General features: G+C 42.2%; 1 protein-coding gene and 1 long non-coding RNA gene across 5 annotated transcripts in view; one reads left to right on the top strand and one right to left on the bottom strand.

Moving 5' to 3' along the window:
• Window positions 1-22,176, top strand: part of LOC130889316 (uncharacterized) — a 154,701-nt gene that overhangs the window by 91,855 nt on the left and 40,670 nt on the right. For 2 of the 3 annotated variants that reach the window (XR_009058542.1, XR_009058543.1), the window contains exon 1: window positions 19,583-19,643. The exons of the other annotated variant lie outside the window; for it this stretch is intronic. This is a non-coding gene — a long non-coding RNA (uncharacterized LOC130889316). Of the gene's footprint in view, window positions 1-19,582; window positions 19,644-22,176 lie in introns of those variants that run through there. 3 annotated transcript variants of the gene reach the window in all.
• On the bottom strand, window positions 8,819-20,384 carry LOC130889312 (alcohol dehydrogenase 1-like). Of its 2 annotated transcripts, none has more exons than XM_057792940.1 (9): window positions 20,303-20,384; window positions 18,104-18,223; window positions 17,219-17,357; window positions 15,055-15,136; window positions 14,706-14,925; window positions 12,609-12,869; window positions 10,717-10,852; window positions 9,355-9,493; window positions 8,819-8,964 (listed from the first exon to the last, which is right to left on the bottom strand). In XM_057792940.1, the coding sequence occupies exons 1-9, from the start codon at window positions 20,318-20,320 to the stop codon at window positions 8,940-8,942; spliced, it is 1,140 nt and encodes a 379-aa protein (XP_057648923.1). In that variant the 5' UTR covers window positions 20,321-20,384; the 3' UTR covers window positions 8,819-8,939. The 2 variants fall into 2 exon arrangements, with proteins under 2 accessions (XP_057648923.1, XP_057648924.1); XM_057792941.1 differs by having other exon boundaries at window positions 18,104-18,205.

Raw genomic sequence — 22,176 nt, 5'->3', positions numbered from 1 at the left:
GGTCTCCTTCTCTGTTAGATAAGGATGTTAGAGTGTCACTTCAACGACTGTGGGGAAAGAGTAGAACAGTGCGCACATGTGCTGATCATGGAGCCACGTGGGTAGGGGCAGCTCAGTGAGTTACAGCCACAACTGGCATGCGTGAAGACGAGCTCAGAGTACAATGGAGGAGAAAGGCAGAGAGTCTGCAGTAAGCGCTAGGAGACAGCTATTCTCACGGAGGACTCAGGAGACTTTAGAGAGCTTGCACTTGAGTTGGTCTAAAGAATGAATGTTTTGTCAAATGGGCCAAAAGTCCCTTAATTCATGTCCTTTGTCCTTTGTTTAATGGCATGAGCTTGGGATCAGGAGCATACATTCGATTTTTATTGAATATCGAGTTTTCTACCAATGTTAGTGGGCCATACTACGGACCACTCCTTAATTAAATAAGCAGACAACAGATATACAAAAGCATATGCACACTTCTCTTGGGTTGTCCAGGAAACAATGGCGATGTCTATGTACAATTTTAATTATGCAGGTGTAGAGAGTTGACTAGAGGTCACATGATCAAATTAGACACCTCCTCCAGAGGATGCTTGTCACCTTCAGCAGCCATTTTTTATGCGATGGTCTGGATCGGAGTCAGGCGTTCCACTAGTTTCACAGTCCAACGCCTTTTAGAGTCCCATGATATTTCTGTGTTTAAATAGTAACCGAAATACTCAATTTTTCTACCCAACCCAGATGTGTAAGAAGCTAGTGGATGTTTATTATGCTCTCACAACCCTAGCGAGAGTTCTTCCTACATTATTACATAATCTTAAGAGCAGCACGATGAGAAAGGTTTTCTTAGCCAGTATTACAGGTGAGGTAAGAGAAGTATAAAGATTCCCCAATGCCCTTTCTAAGACAGCAAGAATGGAACTGTGGGTGGGCAGGCTGGTGTTATGGAGTTTTCTGGTGTGGCCACGCAGGCAGATCATCAAAGGACACTGGATTTTGAACTTGTAGTTTGAACAACTTATCTTAGGGATCATTCATATTCCCTCCCTCCCTTCCTCCCTCCCTCCCTCCCTCCCTCCCTTCCTCCCTCCCTCCTTCCTTCTCCTTCACTCTCTCCCTCTCTCCTTCCCTCCCTCCATCTCTGAATGATCATTTTTGGTAATTCTTCTGTCTTTTGGCTAGAGTCTGTTACTCATGTGGACCAGGTGACCAGTTTGGGTTTGTTCCAACACCTTTCAAGTATATCAAGAGGACAGAAATGTCTCGAGGGTGGACAGCCACATTGTCTTGCAAGATGCCATAAGCTGGTAATCGGTACTGCCAGGACCTTAACACACAGCTCCCTGATTAAGAGACACATGCTCTCTGTACTGCCAAGAGGGTGTGGTGCAGTCCAAAGTTCATTCAGCTCTTTACCCACAAAGGTAGCCTCCATATTCTGTAATGTCTAAGGGGAAAAAAGCACACAGATGGCCTGAAATTCATAATATCATTCTATTCAACTTCAGACTTTTGTAGGCCAAAGATTTTGGTAAGGTAACTCTGGTTAATATTTACTTAAAAGTTATTTGGGAAAGAGAAGGTCGTGTATTTACACTTTGTGTGTGTAAAGAATCAAGTAGCCTTCAACTGCTGCCAGCAGCAAAAATTCTACTTCTTGGGTTAATGCTCTTAATCAAGACAAACCCAACACCAGACTCTGAGAATTTGCTTAACATTTTACTTTGACACTGAAGCCAAAGCTGGTGAGAGAGTGGCTGTGAACTTTCTCTCCCAAGCTTAGAATGCATCACCAACTTGGATCCTTATTTTGATGTAAAGAGCATGAAGAGACCTTGACGATTTGAGCTCCACTTCAGTCATTGGGGGAAAGGATGAATCCTCCTGGGGCTGAAGGAATAAGTTTGAGGCTCCTTTGTCAGAAAGAAAATTTGGAGAACCCTTGCCCTTGAACAGAATGCCAACGAACCATCCACAGACAAGCAGGGAATTTTGAGGACACTGTTCTTCAGAGGAAGAAAGTGTCATGCTATGTTGGGGAATGCAGATAGGTCAAAGAGTCTTGTGGGGATTCTGGGGATATAAAGAGTCAGTTTGGGAATTAGGGAACCCTGAGCACTTCCTTATCTAATCTTTATGGGACTCTACAACATTCATGTAATGTAGGGTAGACAGCAGTGTGATCAGTCTCCAACATGCTAGGGGGCAGTTCTCAGCTAGGTCTACTGACCAATTCAGCTACCTTCTGAACATGAAGGGCATGGCTTCTTTATTTCTAATGTCCAGATAAAAGGCATATTTGTCCTGGGTTAGGGCACTGCTGGGTGCTCTAACACTCTAGGACTTCAGGCACCAGGCTCCTTTTATTTTTGGACAAAGGCCTTGAGTCAGATGGTTAGAACATGAAACACTCAGAACCTCTTAGATAGAGGGAGTTGTTCTATCATCCATTAGTCCATATGAAGTAATTCTAGGGCCACATTAGTCAGAAGGAGAATATGCTATTCTCAGTTGGTAATAGATTATATATCATGTTCTAGGAAGAAATTGTGACCTATTTTTAATCAGAAGGAAAATGCCTGCCTTTATTATATTCAAATGGCTCTATCCAATGCCTCAGTGTGCATCTGTAATAGCCATAATGGAAATATTAAAATCAAAGTCTTTTTTAGAAAAGAAACTATCTTTTTTCATTATACATACCCATCAAATTTCCCACTCCCTCCCCTCTTCCCGTTTCCTTCACATACCCCCCACCCTACCCCCATCTACTCCTCAGAGAGGGTAAGGTCCAAGGGACTCCCTACCATATCTAGGCTGAGCAGATATCCATCCAAAGAGAATAGGTTCCCCAAAAGCCAGTTCAAGTCGTAGGATTAAATCTTGGTGTCACTACCAGTGGCCCCTCAGTCTGCCCCATCCATGCAACTGTTAACCACATTTAGAGGGACTAGTGCGGTCCTATGCTGGTTCCTTCCTAGTCTGGCTGGTGTTGGTGAGCTCCCATTAGCTCAGGCAGACTGTTTCAGGGGATTTACCCCTCATGGTCTTGACCTCTTTGCTCATATTCTCATTCCTCCCACTCTTCAACTGGACTGTGGAAATTCAGTCCAATGCTCTGATGTGTGTCTCTGCCTCTTTTTCCATCAGTTGCTGAATGAAGGTTCTATAGTGATATTTGAGATATTCATCAGTCTGTCTACAGGGCAAAGTCAGTTCTCCTCGCCCCTCCCCTTCTCCCCTTCTTTTCTCCTTTTGCCCTCCCTTCTTCTCCCATCCCTATATTCTTAATTTTATCAGGTGATCTTGTCTATTTCAACTTTCCAGGTTGATCTATATATGTTTTTCTTAGGGTTCACTTTGTTACTTAGCTTCTTCTCTAGGATCATAAACTACAGGCTCAATACCCTTTGTTTATGGCTAGTATCCACTTATGAGTGAGTAAATACCATATTCATCTTTGGGGGTCTGGGTTACCTCACTCAGAATGGTGTTTTCTAGTCCTATCTATTTGCATGCAAAATTCAAGATGTCTTTTTTTTTTTTCTGATGAGTAGTACTCTAATGTGTAAATGTGCCACATTTTCCTTACCCATTCTTTGGTTGAGGGGCATCTAGGTTGTTTCCAGATTCTGACTATGACAAATAATGCTGCTATGAGCATAGTTGAACGATTTTTTTAAAAATATGATTGAGCATATCTTGGGAATATGCCCAAGAGTGATATTGCTGGATCCAGAGGTAGGTTGATTCCCAGTTTTCTGAGAAACTGCAATACTGATTTCCAGAGTGATTGTACAAGTTTGCATTCCCACTAGCAATGGATAAGTGTTCCCCTTACTCCACATCCTCTCTAATATATCATTGGTGTTTTTGGTCTTAGCCATTCTGACAGGTGTTAAGATAGTATCTCAGAGTTGTTTGATTTGCATTTCCCTGATGGCTAAGGATGTTGAATATTTCTTTTGGCCATTTGAGATTCTTCTGTTGAGAATTCTCTGTTTAGTTCTGTTCCTCATTTCTTAATTGGGTTATTTAGAATTTTGCTATCAAATTTCTTGAGTTCTTTATATAATTTGGAGATCAGTCCTTTCTCTGAAGTGGTGTTGGTGAAGATCTTTTCCCATTCAGCAGGCTGCCTTTTTGTCTTATTGAATGTGTCCTTTGCTTTACAGAAGCTTCTTACTTTCAGGAGGTCACATTATTTATTGTTGCTCTTAGTGTCTGTGCTTCTGAGGTTATATTTAGGAAGTGGTCTTCAGTACCCTTGCATTGAAGGCTACTTCCCACTTTCTCTTCTATCAGGTTCAGTGTGGTCAGATTTATATTGAGGTCTTTAATCCATTTGGACTTGAGTTTTGTGTGTGAGGATAGAGATGGATCTATTTTCATTCTTCTATATGTTGACATCCAGTTATGCCAATACCATTTGTTGAGGATGTTTTCTTTTTTCCATTGTATAATTTTAGCTTCTTTGTCAAAAATCAGGTATTTATAGGTGTGCGTATTAGTATCCATATCTTGTCAAGGACGCACAGGGTGCTCAAGCACATCTCTTCCAAACCAGGAAGCAGAATCCAATCCACTAGTTCTGAAGCAGGCTATAGCCCAACCACTATAGAACCACAGATCTTCCAACCTGATATATGGATGAAGGGAGCTTCTGACCTGTCCTTCAGAACCAGGGACTCTAAGATCTTCCCCAACGACCCAGGTGGCCTCAATCTTTTTTATATAGAACCAAGGTAACTCTCAACTTTTGCCAGTAACTCAAGGGGGTTTCAAACTAATACCCTTCAACATCAAAAGCTTCAGTCATTTGCCAGTGTTTAAGGGAACATTGACACACTGAACTTAGATATTCACTAATTGCCAAATGGACCTTATACTTACAACTTCAGAACAAGGGTGAAATACACATCCTCCATGACTGAAGAGAGCCTGAGACATATGACTTGAGAAGCAAAGAGGCTTCAGACTTCTCCAATGCCCCAAGAAAGCCACAAATACAAGCCCTTTATAATCAATCAACCAAAGAATTACTGCAAAGTTACAATGGGACTTCTGACTTTTCATTCCAGAACCAGGGCAATTCAGGCCTCCAGCTCACAACTCAATCAGGTCTTAGATATCCCCCTCAAAAGTAAATGAATTCACTAATTAAGGGAGCTAACACCTCGGTGTGAGTTCACCTCAGAGAACTATCTTCTGAAGAAGGCTTTAAAATTGTTTTCTTCAACTGCAGTAGACCCTTCCTTTCATACTTTGCCAAAGGGGGGCTTCTGTAACATGAACAAGAAAGCATTGTCTTCCTCTGTCTCTACTGGAGGGGTTTGAGACATGCGCCTTTGATGAAGCAAACTACAGAACCGGCCCTGTGCCTGAGGAATGCATCTGTAATGCATTTCTGTAAAGGTTTGGGGTTGATGGAGGAGGTCTGTTTGTACATTCCAAAGGGATTTTCCTACTAGTCACAATGATGATGCAGATTCGGGTGGGCAATAAATGGACGTCTGAAGGGCTAAGATAGCCCAGGATACTTTGCCTCTGGACCTGAAGAGTTCCAGCCTCTCCACAATCACTAATTTCAGAATCAGTTAACTAGCTTCTGTAGAATACTCAGTGTAGGCTTGGTTTCCTTGGAGGAACTATGGTTCCCACCCCCCTAGTTTGATTTACAGTCTTGTTTTCTATTCTGCTGGTCTAGGGGTCTGTTTTGTGCTACCACCATGTTGTTTTGTTACTAACTCTCTGGGGCCTGCGTGCAAACCAAGCGCGGCTGTGCCTTGGGCATTCTCCTCACCCAGGACTCTGGTAAGGCAGGATGGTTTGTGCTTGCTCATTAGTTTTAGAGACAGTTTTCCAGTTCTGTGAAGAATGCCATAGAATCTTGATGGGCTTGCTGGTGAGCTGGAGACTGCGCGCAGCTATTTTAATTTGTCCCCAAATCATTGAAATTTCAACCTATTATTTCCTAGTTTTCCTCTTTTTTGTTGCCTGACTGTGATGACCCACAAAGTTAATCCTCAGGCCGTGATGTTCTTCCCTCTGCTTGCTCTGCGGAAAATCTCAACTGATGTTTTAAAAAGTACACACATGGAGGCCAGAGGACCACTCTGGAGAGAGCCTCTCTCCACCTTTCACAACAGTATCTTCGCCTGCTGAGCCATCTCACTGTGTTTTTAAAATTGAATTTACGGATCATTTCATTTACAAGATTTTTTGTGGGTACCTCTTTTTAGAATCTCTAGTGCCTCACTGAATTCTTTCACATCCTAAATTGTATTCCTTAATTTACCCGCCTGTTTATTTGTACAATTCCGGAAGTCATTGGTTCCATTTTAATTATATCTTGGAAATTTTTTCCAAAATAATATTTTTATTGGGCATTTATACAATGCCCCCAGATCACATTCATTCACATTTCTCCCTGGTCTACCTTTCTACCCCTGTGTTATCCTCCCAAAATAAAATTATAAAATGATGTCTAATTTGTGTTGCCCTTATACTGACTGGATCATGGACAAACTCCCAGTGGCCTGCCTGTTAAAGATGACTGCGGTTCCCCTGACTCCCCTCCCCAACAAGCTCTGCCTGAAACCATCAACTGTGAAGAGCTACCCTTCAGTGTTGTGTGATACTTTGACTGTATTCTGACAAATAAAGCTTGCTTGGAGTCAGAGGTTGGAGCTAGACACTAGTTGACCTAAATTAACCATAGAGGTTTGGAGGCCTGTAGACAGAGAGGAGACAGGAAGTAGTAAGGCTGGGCAGAGAGAGTCTGTAGATCCTTTTGGATTGAGGAAAGAAGTAGGAGGCAACTGCTGCCTGCTCCCTGCTTCTCTGATCTTTCATGTTCTTTCCCTGATATCTGACTCCCAAGCTTTTACTGAGAAAGAGTAATTAGATTAACATTTCACCTTTAGGCATCCAACTTCTAGGGCACAGTTTCATGAGACAGCTGCTTGCCTGTGTCTTTGCAGGCACCAGCACCCACAGGCTGTAGGCAGGAACTGCATTGGCCGGAGTCACCCACTGCAGACTGGCTTTTCCTTTTCTCCCCTGAGCACTCTGAGCAAGTCTGGGGTTTTCTTGCTGCAGCCTTTCCATAGGAGCCTCCACAAGCCCCAAATCCCAAGGCACCTGTGCTGCAAGGAGAGGCTGCTCCTTGTTTGTCCCGTTTGCCTGGCTAGCTTACACCCAAAATAACCACACAGAAACTGGAGTCATTAAAGTACTGCTTGGCCCATTATCTCTAGTTTCTTATTGGCTAATTTTTACATCTTAATTTAACCCATATTTATTAATCTGTATATCGCCATGTGACTGTGGTTTAACGGCAAGATTCTGACCAGCATCTGTCTCAGGCAGAAGATTCATGGCGTCTCCCACTCTGCCCTTCTTCCCAGCATTCAGTTCTGTCTTCTCTGCCTTCCTAAGTTCTGCCCTATCAGGCCCAAAGCAGATTCTTTTTTCATTAACCAATGAAAACAACACATGAACAGAAGAACCTCCTACACCACACCTAGTCTCCAAATACTTCACCACTGGCCAGCTCTGCACTCTTACTTCCTGCCCATCACAGTGCTGCACGGATACAGGGACACATTCCCCTGTATCCACTTTTTGGATGACTTGAATTTGGATGCTCTTCTCTGTGGATTGTGCAGTTCACCTGGACCCCTGCCTCTGGCTGCTGCCACACTAAGGGAGCTGCCTGGACACCTGCTCAGGCAACTGTCACATACTCTCAGCTCACAGCTATGCGTAATCCACAACAGCTGTCCTCAACCAGGCTGTGCATTGCCTGTGTTCTCAGCCCAGACCCTGCCACAAAGTGACAGCCAGCCATCAAGTTCAGTGTCACTGTCAACAGACTTGATGAGGCTACTTCGAATTCTTAAAAGGGGGGATTAGCCAAAAAAGAGAGAAAGAGAAAGAGAGACTTTCTCCAAGATTAAAAAATGGGAAACAATATTATGATGGAGGGAATTAGGTCTTTGTGTGATCCTACTATGGATAATTTGAAAAATGGAGCAATTAAATGAGAGGATAATTGACTTAGCTGGGATTAATGTGATGTCTATTATAATCATTATTGGTTTGGTAATTCTTGTTTTATTTCTAAAAACATTGGTTGATATTATTGCCAAATAAGACACCTCGACTGGTAAGTCTAGGCCTTGAAAAACTTATTAAAACAGATAATACAGATATTCAGATATTGACAGAGAAATTTAAGGAGAACCAACCCACCAATACATTATGAAATTTAATAACCAGACTTAATTTATCCAGGAACCAATATGAACAACAACCAAAAGCTAGGTATCCCCAAGGCTATGGAAGAGCTCACTGTGTTCCTGTAAAAATATTAGATTTGAGGAGACCGAGGAAGTGATAATCTTATATGATATACATTCACCTTTTGTGCGGCAGATGTTAAATTTATGGGCAACTATTAATAGAATTGTCCTGAAAGTCTGGGAAGACTTAGTTAAGCAGTATTGGAACCTGATATTCAATTACAGTAGAGGCTCAGAGGGAAAGATGAGGCTAGGACCATTGAATAATGAAGTAGAGCTAGAGGTGTTGATTTCCCAAGACCAACTTTTGGGAGAGGCAGATTATGTTGATGTGTGAAGACATTCTGTGGATTCCAGAGAGAAAAGAATACCAGATGTCACAAGAGACATTGTCCCCAGTAGGAAAGATGACAGAGGTCAATCAAATCAGAAGGAAGGCTGGGCACCCTGCAGCTCCCCATCTGAGGTGTGGTAGCTCTCACTTGGTGTTGAAAACAGAATCACAGAAAATTCAGTTTCTCGCAGAAAGCTTACACGAGTACTTTATTGGCAGTGTCTCTAAGGAACAACATTAGCGCTGTATGTGGCTGGTCTCGTGATTCACTGGGGTGCAGGGGTCAGGAGTAGGAAGGCATCAGTATGGTCTCAGAACGTCAGGACAGTCCGGATACTGAAATATGAGATATAAGATGTTGGTTCACATTTCCAGAACTCACAGTGCCCAGAGGGTAAATAAAGCATGTGTTATGAGTCTCAGTGAAAGCCATCCATAACAGACATTTCATACTGGCTATTTGCCATGCACTTTGTAGAAGCTTTTTAGGCATTGTCTCATTTAAACTTCATCCTAAGCAGTGGCTCTATGAGGTCGATTATCGAATTTTATCCATTTTAGAGACCGAGGCTTAGCCTTATAAAATGCCCTGGGTCATACATGTGTGTGCAGAGCCTGAACGGTCACAGAAGTCCCATTTCTTCTTCATTTCTGTTGGCCATTTCCCATACCATAAAAATAATCTCTTTCCCCCACTCACCCCATACAAAGAATCTTAAGGCTCACCTCTTTCCAGAGCGAAGCAGCTCAAACGCTTCATTGATTTTCTCAAAAGGTAAAACATGGGTAATTAACGGCTCCAGTGGAAACTTGTTAGCCATAAAATCAGCCACAAGCTTGGGGACAGAATCTTTACTCTTAAAGCCTGAAAGGAGAGAGGAGCACCGTGAGATGCAGCCAGCGGGCAGGCAGGAGAATTAGACAAGAGATCTTCCAAAGAAACCAAGTTCCTAACAGTGCCCAGACTGCCACCTGAGTGGCAGACGCAGGACTCAGACACCCTCTGCATGGCGTTAATGTCTTATGACATGCCACCTGATGAACAGGGTCCCTGGCTGATGATGGCGGCTTAGTAGATCTTTCCTAGAGAAATCATAGTGCAGATGTTTATAGCCAAAGGAAGGGAGTGTTCCAAACTTCGGTAAACATCACTGCCTTGGGCTCTCTGTGTCCTGTGAGGCATTTTGGAGCCTACAGAGACACAAGTAGAATGAGCCAAGAAAGCTCCTTCTATGGGGAGCGTAGCAGCCTATCTTGGGATTTCCTGCATTAGTTCTTGCTATCTAGAAAACAGTGATTCTCATGTTGCCTTCTAAGAACTTTTCTGTTACCAAAGGGAAGATATTCTGAAAAAAGTTAGGAATTGATCCTCAAAGCTGGTGAGATGATTCAGGCAATAAAGTTCTTTTTGCTTTGTTTTTTTTTCTCTGACATTAGATTTTTATTGATTATTTGGGAATTTCACACAATGCCCCTGATCACGCTCATTTCCCAGTCCTCCGAGGTCGACCCTGCAACTCCATGACGTCTCCCAAGGAAAAAAATATAGCAAGTCCAATTTGTGTTGCCTATGTTCTCACTGGAGCATGGCCGAACTCCCAATGGCCAGCTTCTTAAAGAAAACTGAGTCCTTCCTCGCCGCCACCCCACCAGAATCCACTAACTGTGGAGAGCCACACTTGAGCATCCTTGTAACAACTTTTAGGAATGCTATTCAATGACATCCTGTCTGGACTGTTTCTTTTAGGGGTAGAGGTGCAGGTAGGGGGAGAGGTTGTCATTGAAGCTAAGTTGATCTTCAGAATAAAAAACATAAGAAAAAAAATAAACAAAACCCAGCAACATTAAAAAGTGGTTTCAGTGCTGGGGGAGCCTGTAACTCCAGGTCTGCAGGGAGGAAGTTGGGAGATTCCTGGGATTGGCTGGCCAAGAACGCTAGCTGTAGGCTACTTTGACCCTAGTGAAAATGAGCAAGGCTGATTGCTCCTGTAGCTACATCAAATATTCTCTGACTCCACACACATCTACACAACCACTTTGGCACACAAGAACACATACAGAAATTAATCCTTAGCTGTGAATACATACCACCAAATATTGCTCCTTTCCACGTGCGTCCCAGCAGCAGCAACAAGGGGTTCACAGAGAGGCTTTGAGAATGAGGAGGCACCCCAACAATAACACTTACACCACATGATGCGTGGCTGCTTAACAGGGAAGACATCTGGAATATAAATAATATTTAAAGTGGATATTCTTGAGGATTCTACTCATGATATACAGTTTCATGTCATATGAAGAAATGTGCAGAGAAATATTTTGAGAGAAAAAGTGATTGAATGAATTTATGTTCAATTCTTCCTTATCAACTAATAAAGAATCAAGCCTCATTGTGAGCCTGTGCAGTCTGGGTCTTTCAAGGAGAATATTGTTTCCTCATCACATGACTCTAAGGCTGTCTATGCGTAGGTTCACTCGCTGTCATTGTCCATTAACTACAGTTTTGAAGTTTGCACTCTAAGACAGAATTTTGATGGTGAAGATGTAATGATGACAGCATCAAAAGTTGTCTCTTATCTATTTGTCAACCTCCCTTTATAACACGTCCCTACTGTGGGGCTTAGATCAAGAACGGGCAAGTTTTCAGTGGCTGTGAATCCGGTGTGTGCATTGATTTTACATTATTCTGTTATCTGTAGACATCCAGGAACTTTTCACTTTTCAATTGGTTATTTTAGAAAACATTTTATAGTAAAAAATGATTTACAATCTTCAAAGATCCATGATGCCCGGTCTTTTGATTTCGAAACGTGACATTTAGAAAACCAGATGTCCTCAGAACACGTGGGTATCAGACTTTTGGATCTTCAAACCCACTGACAACCCAGGCTCAGTTGAGCAAAGAGGGAGACTGTCTAGTGAATAAGAGAAGAGCGATGGCCGTGGGAAGCCAGAACCCTGAGCGTGGAAGGACTCCCCATCCACAGAGGAGAGGCTAGCTTGACATCTTGTCTCAGTTCAAGGCTGAGCAGAATGTCACTCTCCGTGCACCATTCCCATTCTTTACTAACAACTCTGCCAAGGCTTTCTGGAGGACCTCAGTAATGGTGATTTTTAGGTTTCTGGGGATGCTTCTTTAGAATGCCAGAGGTCTTAGGTTGGCTGATACATAATAGAAAAATGTTTTTTAGCCATGCATGGTGTTTTCAACTATATGAATCATGTATATTTAAAAACTACAAGCGCTGTAGGCTTGGCAATAGTCTTTCTTATCATTATCCCCAGCTGACCTTAATTGAGTATTTACCACATGGCAGATGGCTCCAAGGTAAGTGTTTTATATTCACTATGTAATGTATATTATAAAAAAACCCCACAGAATGCGTATCTCTTAAATTTAGGGAGTATGGCGGAATCTGTGAATTCTATTTTAAAAAGTTTTTACTCCAACATGTAGAATTGGGTATTTTTGTGGGCTGGCACTCTGCAGTCTCTGTGATGAAAACATGGTGATCCATTAAAGCAGCCACTGGTGTACATGTTTGATGCTAATGAAATAATACTTGGCCCCATAATACTCATTATTGCTTTTGGCCACATGATGAGACTTGAAAATGCTTTTCAGAATAGTTAATATCAAATATTGTATAATATTAAGAATGTGGAAGAAAATCTATTTGTCTATTTAGGTCCAGAATTTGTTTTTAATTCCCTTGATGAATTGATTTTTTATAAAAAAATCCAAAACAAACAAACAAACAAAAACTCAATGAAAAGCTTTCCTGTATTAATGGAGGATTATCACTTGAGACAAATTTGTAGAATTTACAAATCGAAACTGAATTAATCAATATGAGTAGAAACAGGAGATGGAAAATTACTACTCAAAAATAGCTATCTGCATGAGATTTCTATTTTGCTGTCTGGAGCACATTATGGATGACAGAAGGACAGATCTCAAGGCATGCCACAGTACCTACCATAGTGTCAATGTGACCGATTACTTCAAAGGAGAAGTCCACCCCTCCATCGGTCGTCTCCTGGATTACTTCGTGGATGGGTTTGCTGTAGTCCAAAGGATTGATGCACTCAGTTGCACCCAATTCTTTGGCCTTCGCAAACTTGTCTTTGTTGGTGTCCACAGCAATGATCCTGGCTGCTCCAGCTGTTTTACAGCCAATGATGACAGACAGACCAACACCTCCAAGGCCAAACACAGCACAGGTGGAGCCTGGGGTCACCTATGGTTGCAGAAAATACAAAAGATGGACCAGTGACCACTAGGCAGTGCTCCATGCTGCACAAGGCACCTTGCTTTGTTCTCTGTCATGGCCTCTCAGATGTCATTCCACCTGCTTCCAAAACCTCTTCTGGCTATAGCTGCCCGAAGGGGTACAACAGTGGTTCTCAAAATTTGCTCTATATTAGATGTATCTGAGGAGTTATCTTTTTTTGTTAATCTCAGGATCCAGTAACAGCTTCTACAAGTTAATTGGATTCTCTTCAGGAAGAACCCCATTCTAATCCACTGGGAATCCCCTGTGAGATCAGCTGTACTGGCTGATCTTTGAACTCGACATAAAAATCATTTTAATCTTCAGTGATCACATAATAACATCTTCCCCATACACACAACAGATTTGTAAAAGTGAAACAAATGATCATGGTTACTCTTGGAAACTACAGGGTAGTCCAACCACCCTTCAATCATTAACTCCTGGGTTCGCTATCGTTCAGTAGTCACAACCAGGGTAACTGGAGCAGAAGTCATCTTGAAAGCATTGACAAGTCATTCCTGGCTTAACAGGAAAGTGGACAGGAAACTTTAAGAAAATACAGCAAGATACCAGTGTTATCTTTGTGAGACTTTAAGCCTGACTTTTTTTTAAAGAAGTCAATGAAAAATACTGAAACAATCGCTGGTCTGTATTTTAATAACAATGACTGAAATCCTCAATCACAAGTACCCATGGCTTCTGAAGCTCACTCAGTCCTCCTGTTGAAACAAGGAGTAACTACATTTAGTGCTAAAATCACAAAAAAAGAGAATGTTTCTATTTCCATAAACATTTACTTTCTCATAACTCAGGGTCAGCATCATTTTCATCTATAATAAAGACATGAATTTTCTTCACCGTTCAAATTCCTTCTGAGCTTATTTTTCTATTGATATTTTAATCAACACCAACAACCTGTGAAGATGATGGGAGAATCCTAGAGTCATAGACTGATTTTTAAAGGATCTACTAACAAACTTGCTCAGGATATACTAGGTCACACACTGTTGAGGAGTGCTGTCTCCAATACGATGTGCACACACTAAGAGACAGAAGCTGTAGGAAACGTAGACTTCTAACACAACCAAAGTTTAGGTTTGCTGGGAAAATGTTGCTGATAAGGTTTGTTCTCAATCCCCATAACGAAAGGAGACAACCCTGGCCCCCAGCTGGAGGTTATCAGAGCTCACGTTCATCGTGATGCCCTTTTAAAGAACATAGGCAGCTCAGAGGGGCTGCTCTGCTCCACCGCCAGTAAGTCCTGGTTCATCACTAAGCCAAGTTTTCTTTTCAGGAAATTTCCACCATTCAGACAGTTTGGCTCTAGGTAGCAGTGCTGGTCTTTATTTGAAAAACACTGGTGACAGCATGTGTGCTGTGCAGATCTCCCCACCTTGGCTTACTTTAGAGATAACAGTGATGACATCTCTACTTTAAAATCTTCCATTGGTCCAAAATGGCCAAGCTTTCCAATTTCTGACCTTTAAAACATGTTTTATTGCTCAAGTGTATCTTGGATCTGGGATTATAGACAACAGCAAATGCAAAGTGTTACAGCTGCTGATCTACATAAGTTTCAAACAATTTCTATGAGAGGCCAGTTTCTATTGGGAAGTACGCAGAACTCTATGCATATTATTATAGAGCTTTTTTTGAGTTTGTGGTGGGAAATCTCACTGGAGTTGGACAGACTTATCTTTTCTACAAAAACACTCTCCGACGCCTATAAACAATTAATTTCTTGCCTTTGGTCTCAACAATATGCACGTAGCTAGGACCATGGGCCACTGTCCATCTTACCTTAGCGACTTTGACAGCAGAGCCATAGCCAGTTGAGAACCCGCAGCCGATGAGGCAGACTTTGTCCAGGGGTGAAGCCGCATCAATTTTAGCCACTGCCATCTCATCTACCACAGTGTACTGGGAGAAGGTGCTGGTGCTGATGAAGTTGTAGATTGACTTCCCCTTGCATGTGAACCTGGTGGTTCCATCAAGCAAAGTCCCCTGAAGCTGTGCTGAACTGGCCAGTGAAACACAGCAAATAAAGGACATGAAACAAGGGAAAACAAGGGTGCAATCTTATTATTCAAGAAGACAATAAAAAACCAGTGTATAACCTAATTGTGCAAGAAGACAATAAGAAACCTACTTTACACATAAGTTGCTCTCCGGGTGCTTGCAGATTCTGCAATTTCCACACTGGGGAGAAAAGAGCGGGATGACTTTATCACCTGGAAGGGGAACAAGAAAATGCTTAAATGTCTACCCAAGAATAACAAGGCAGGAATATGAAAACTACATGTAGAGATATGTGTCCTTGAAAGGTTTCTAAGAAATAGAACCCAACTGCACTATGTCATGCATGGGTCATTGCTCTTCATCCAGGTTGCTATGTGCCAGAAGTTTCCTGAAAGAAAAGGGAAATGTAAAAACAGCTATATCTACTGATGAGCAGCTAACTTTCATTGTGTGCCTCAGTTGCTCTTGGGTGCTTTGCACGTATTAGCCTAGCCAACCCTTAGATATACTCACTGTTAAGTATAAATATATACTTTAATTGCTAAGAGTTACTAACCTCCAATGAGATGCTGGACAATTCTGAAATTTTTTATAATAGTTAAAATGAAACTAAAATAAGACCAAACACAATATAGGAAACATTTTATAATAAAAATAAGACAAACTAAACTTGATCATAAGATAAAATTCAAATGAGATTATTGGTAGCTAGTTTTTTACTTCTTAAAAAGATTTGTCCTGTTTTTATGTGCATGTCTGAGGATCCGTGTGTGTATGCACGTGTGTGTGTGTATGTGCGTGCGCGCACGCCCTTGAAGGCCAGCAGAGGGTGGTGGATCCCGAGCAGCTGGAGTTACAGGTGACTGTCAACTGTCTAACAGGATGACTTCACCCACTGAGTTGTTTCTCCATCACCATATTTTGGTTTTTCAAAGTGATTGTGCTTCTCTTAATGAAACGAATGCTTGAAGAATAATCTTGGTTCGGCCGGCGGTGGTGGCGCACGCCTTTAATCCCAGCACTTGGGAGGCAGAGACAGGCGGATCTCTGTGAGTTCGAGACCAGCCTGGTCTACAAGAGCTAGTTCCAGCACAGGCTCCAAAACCACAGAGAAACCCTGTCTCGAAAAACCAAAAAAAAAAAAAAAAAAAAAGAAAGAAAAATCTTAGTTGTTTTTGAGGACGCAGACTGAAATATGACAGCGAAGTGACATCTTAGTCTGGACATCTCAGTCCTTAACAATGAGTTAGAGATTTCCCCTGAGAAAGAATGTGATATTTTTTTAGGTAATTGTTTAAGAACTATCATTTTTTTCTGCTATAGACAAAGCATCCTGAGAAGTAAAGGTGTTGTTTTACTGTTAGCTTTTTTTCCAAATAAAGGAAACACCAATACTTACCACCAGCCAGACAAGTTCTTTTCTTATTTTCTGGTTACTTGGAATGCAAGAAATGTCTGACTCTTCAGGCTAAAGTGATATTTTTGGAGATGAACATAATCTTGTTTTTAAATCACATGTGCTACCTATGTTATTGTACAAATCAATGACCTGATCACTATGCTTCACAGATAAAATGAATGTATGATGACACCACAGAAAATATATTTTTAATCAACTTTTACATCCAAACACAAAGTTAAAATAAAAACATGAATAAAACAAAAAGCAATGTGCAAACCACCACCTTCAGCCCAACTAGTGATAATACAATGGTGTTTGTGTTTGCAGGACTTTGGCTATATTTTTCCCTCTGTGGTTTCCTCTTATATTGTATTATGTTTCTATATAGAAGAAGGAGGAACATATAGGAGAAGAGGAAGCCATCACGTGGATGCAATGAGGTTAAACCTATGGCATCCTACAGGAGAGGCATCCTGAAGCCAGCGAGCAGTCGGGTCTCTGAACTCAGCACAGAGCAGCTTCCCTACATCTAGGCACTCAGAACCTGGACCTGCAGGTCTTGCCTTTGCCCCATTTGTAGGTCTACTTGAATCCTGAAAAATCCCCAGTGCTCAGCGACACTGAAGTGGAAGTTAGCAGACTGTGAACTCTGAAGGTCACAGTGGAGACTCTAACTCGGTGCCTGACATATTGACAATAAAAAATAGACATAGAAAGATAAAAGACATGATTGGATGCCCCAGGACAGAGGCATGCAGGGAGGAAGGGATGGAAATCCTGTGACCTTGTGCCAGATTTCAAGTCTCCAACTACCTGGGCTCCTCTTTCGGGATGGATGTGCTTGGATCAATCAGAGAGAAAGCACAAACCCTGAGGGTAAAGAATTCTGTACCTGGTTTGACAGAAGTCACCCCTTCTCCAACGCTCTCCACAATACCAGCTCCCTCGTGGCCTAGAACTGCAGGGAGTGGCGCAGGATGGTTTCCAGCAACTACATGATCATCTGAGCGGCAGATCGACGTGGCCACCATCTACAGATGAGAGATAGAGTTTGTTGAGCCATGATAGCCATTGAGAAGTTTTAGCACACCTATTCTGAAACTCTGCTTCTGAGGAACCTACTAACAATCCCTATTGCTTGGAATTCGAATTAGGTCCTAGTTTTCCCTTCGTTTTGTATCTTTTCTTAGTTAAACAGCTTAAGGATCAAAGATCATCCTGTGAATTAAGGGATCCTAAAAAATGTAGTTTAAGCCAGGCAGTGGTGGCGCACGCCTTTAATCCCAGCACTCGGGAGGCAGAGGCAGGCGGATCTCTGTGGGTTCGAGGCCAGCCTGTTCTACAAGACCTAGTTCCAGGACAGGAACCAAAAAAGCTACAGAGAAACCCTGTCTCGAAAATCCAAAAAAAAAAACAAAAAACAAAAACAAATGTAGTTTATACAACATACAAAAAAAAATGTATACATTGTTATGGAGTTAGAGCTAGGAAATGAGCACCAAGAAATTACCTAATATTACCTAATTACCTAATATTATTGCTTTTGGACTCAAGATGTTTAGCACTTTACGAACACATAAACATAAAAAGGTTTTCGGGGATTATGTTAAACTTCAAACTGGCAGCAACTGATGTCAACAGCTAGGCTCAGCAACAGGCTCATTCATTATTGGGGTGAGCATATGAAACGGGATGCTAACGAACAGTTGGATGCATCTATGCAGTATTTTATGAGTTTTTCAAACCTAATATAATAGAAGGTAGAAAGGGACTTTACCTTAATGCGGACTTCATGGGCCTTGGGGGGTGCGACTTCTATGTCCTCGATGGAGAAGGGCTTCTTGGTCTCCCATAGCACAGCTGCTTTGCACTTGATGACCTGGAAGAGGAAGGGTAACTGCAGCTCCAAGGGGGTCACTGCAATTGTGTCCCTCTATTTCCTATGCACAGCGTCTGTCCCCAGGTCTGCCACCCATTGTTACAAAGAAATGGACACTTCTCATTTACAAGGAGTTAAAACACCCTGAGAAATGTGTGACACCATAGTAGAAGGTCAGGAAAAGAAAGGGCATACATCGGGATGTTCTTTCAGGCCATGTTTTCACTACATTTTTTTCCTTGAAGTCACTGGTACTGTTCTGAAAGAGGTTGTTTGACTGAAATTGTTGGATTGATGTGGGATTATCTTCTATATACTGTGAGTATGCTTTATTACCATTGGTTAATAAAGAAGTTGCCTTGGCCTATGGCAGGGCAGAATACAGCCAGGCTAGAAGAGATATATATAGAGAGAGTAGGCAGAGTCAGGGAGATGCCATGTAGCTGCCGAAGGTGAAAGGCCACCAGCGGAACTCTAATGGTAGGCCACAGACTACCCCAGCCATTTTTATTAATACATAGGTTAATAGAAATGGATAATTTAAGATATAAGAGCTAAATGGGAATATACTTGTGCCATTGGCCAAACAGTGTTGTAATCAATAAAGTTTTCATGTGGTTATTCAGGTCTGGGCAGCCAGGAAAAGAACCAACAGCCTCTGCTTACACTGGATGTATGTTTATTTTAAATTATAATTATCAATATATTTTTGAAGTGCTACTTTGTGCATTCTAGGTAAGTACTCTGTCACAGAGATCTCCCAGGCTTTGGATTTCTGAGATAATATTCTACTGAGCTTCCCAGGCTGCCCTTGAACTAGGAACCTTTCTGTCTTGGCCTTCCTAGCGCTGAGATTTCAGGGATGGTCTATCATACCTGGCTACATTGTTATTTTGCTGTTGTAGGCAGTATAAACTCAAGCCTATGATCACCATAGCGCTGTTACTGACCCTGCACCTAAGAGCCTGGATTCCCTAGTCCCTCGATTCTTGTTTGGTTGATCGGACTGGGTTTCCACTTATGCTGCATGAATTCATTCTTTCTTTTAACTTTTTCAGTCATTCTTTATCCTAACTACTTTTCCTTGAAATGTGATATGCCATCCTAAAATGACCAGGAGTGAAAGAAAATAAAGTGAATTGGAACAGAACTACTGGCGACTGCCCCTTCTGTGCCGATTCTCCATCCCCTTTTCTATACCGAGTCAGGCCACACTGTGGACGCAGAAGTCTCCAACCCCCTGTTCTCACTGTGAGCTGTTGGACCTTTGACCCACTCCCAAAAAAAACAGCCTCTGTGCCAACGGAAACACAGGCGTTATAATTAGGCAGTTGGATAGCACGGATCAGTTGTTTATGCTGAATGACTGCTTGCATGATTCGGTACCACACACAGACTCAAGAAGGAAGATGACTTTGTGGTAAACGTAGTACCATATGTATGTAATCTTACTGTTCATAAGTGATTCTGTTTTTCTTAGAATTAATTTTATATAAAAGCTGAATGATTTTTTTAAGAGAGCAGAAAATGTTCTATAGAGATTCTAGAGATTTTATGAATTGTGCAGTAATGGACCTCTCCAAATCCCGGCGTGCATGGGAATGTAATCTTACCGTGGATGATCCTAAAGTGTTGAAATCAATCTACCTCTTGTCAGAAATTTTATCAAAGTTTAATGCGATGGCAGTTCTTCTAAATTCCCGATTCAAATTCCTCTTATGAAACGTTTATCAGACTTTTCTGTTTTCATAAGAAAGCTATGATTACAAAGAATAGCAGGCTATGGAATTGTGATTTGAGTAAAGACTACTCTGATAAAGATCTCTTTACAACTTTCTGTTTACAAGGTAGTCACAGACTCAGAATGAATTCCCTGTGCTGCAGAGTTAGTGAGGAAGTGAGGATGGCCCTAGATCTAGAGTCTGTGTGCTCTTGTTAAAAGTATTTTACAGCAGCTGAGCTGCACACCCTGTGTATATATACAGCTATAGCACTCATTACACATTGCCTACAGTGCACGTCATTTCTAAGTTAGAAGTCAGCATCTTTTAGCAAGTTAGTGAGAATTTATTCCCAACAGCAAGATCTTTTTCTTACTTTTCCGGCTGTGCTCATGCTGTCTGCCCTCGCTGCTGGCAGGAGATTGATGGGTCCCTGTAGGCTCTTCCCTCCTGCAGTGCACTGGGCTAAGGTTACACACGTATTGTTAGCTGGGGTGTCAGCTGATGCCACACGTGATCTGGCATTTTATGACACGCCTATCAGTTTATTCTCACTGCAAGTTAAGGGGAGGCACTGTCCTGTCTGGGAAACTTTGTTTTGTGATGTTGGGGACATTTTGCTTTCATTAGGCTCCACACTTTCTTTTTCATCTATCTCCCCTCTCCCAGTTCTCTCTTCCTCTGTCTCAGCTGCACTTTCCCCTTTCTCAGACAGGTTAGAAGTCTGCTTTCCTTCCCTATGGTGTGGACACGTAGGCAGATCACTTAACATAGTAAGGAGGACAGCAGACAATGCAGGGCAGATGGGGTGGACGGACAGAGCCTCAGGGGAGGAAGGGTTGGCGTCCATTCCTCTTCAAAGCAGAGAGGCACCCTCAGCCATAGCAAAAGGTGCTGAGACCCCTGGTATCTCTGCAGCACACAATACTGGTCAGCATTGACTAAGGACCTGAGGCAGGCATGGAGCTGGTCCAGAGGGTGACAGCCATGAGTAAGAGACAGACTCCACTTTGCCAGGAGACAGTGCCTACAACATGCCCTATCCCTTCTCCTGAGAGAAATTGCTCATATCTCCTTGCTCTTTGCGTGGTCTCCTCTGTTAGATAAGGATGTTAGAGTGTAACGTCAGCGACTGTGGGGAAAGAGTAGAACAGTGCGCACATGTGCTGATCATGGAGCCACGTGGGTAGGGGCAGCTCAGTGAGTTGCAGCTACAACTGGCATGCGTGCACTTCCATTACCTTTAAGAGTCCCCTGCATATCTATGGACCACACAGTAATGAAGTGCACAGTTTTCCTATGATGCACAGACTGGTAAGAAGCTAGTGGATATCTACTATCTTCTCAAGCTCGAGTGGGCATCCTTCCTACATTATTTTGTGTGGGCATCCTTCCTACATTATTTTGTGATATTAAGAGCAACATTACAAGGAAGGTTTTCCCAACCAATTTTAGAGGTGAGGTGAGAGAAATATGGAGACTCCCCAGTGCCCTTTCTAAGACAGCAAGAATGGAAATGTGGGCGGGCAGGCTGGTGTTATGGAGTTTTATGGTGTGGACACGTAGGCAGATCACTTAACATTAAAGGAAGTGGACCTTGTATTTTAAACAATTGATCTTCGGGAATATGATTCATATCCCCACCCTCTCTGTCTGTCCCTCTCTCCCTCCCTACTTTCCTTTACCCTTCCTCACACCTCTGAATGAGCACTGTTGGTAATTCTACTGTCTTTTTGCTAGACTCTGTCACTCATGTGGACCAGGTGCCCAGTTTGGGTTTGGTGTCTAGTTCTGACACCTTCAAGTATATCAAGAGGACTGAGATGTCTCGAGGGTGGACATCCATACTGTCTTCCAAGGTGCCATAAACTGGTAATCTGTCCTGCCAGGACCTTAACACACAGCTCCCTGATTAAGAGACACATGCTCTCTGTATTGCCAACAGGGCGTGGGGGCAGTTCAAAGTTTATTCAGCTCTTTACCCACAAAGGTAACCTCCATATTTTGTAAAGCCTAAGGAGGGAAAACTATAGAGATGGCCCGAAGCTCAGAAGGTATTCTTTTCAATTTTCAGACTTTTCTAGGCCAATGATTTTGGCATAGTAACTATGGTTAATATTCACTTGAAAGTAATTTAGGAAAGAAAAGGTAATGCATTTAGACTTTGTGAGTGTGTGTGTGTGTGTGTGTGTGTGTGTGTGTAAAGAATCAAGTAGCCTTCAACTGTTGCCAGCAGCAAAAATTCTACTT

This window comes from Chionomys nivalis, chromosome 18, assembly GCF_950005125.1.
Source record: "Chionomys nivalis chromosome 18, mChiNiv1.1, whole genome shotgun sequence".
Taxonomy (NCBI): domain Eukaryota; kingdom Metazoa; phylum Chordata; class Mammalia; order Rodentia; family Cricetidae; genus Chionomys; species Chionomys nivalis.
This window is presented reverse-complemented; position numbering and strand designations above follow the sequence as displayed.

Bases quoted from the DNA above. Each gene is read 5' to 3' on its own strand.
- LOC130889312 (XM_057792940.1), bottom strand. The intron at 14,926-15,054 runs GTAGGTTTCTTA...TTCACTGGCCAG, and splicing joins GAGAGCAACTTATGTGTAAA to TTCAGCACAGCTTCAGGGGA. The intron at 9,494-10,716 runs GTATGTATTCAC...CTCTCCTTTCAG, and splicing joins GAAAGGAGCAATATTTGGTG to GCTTTAAGAGTAAAGATTCT.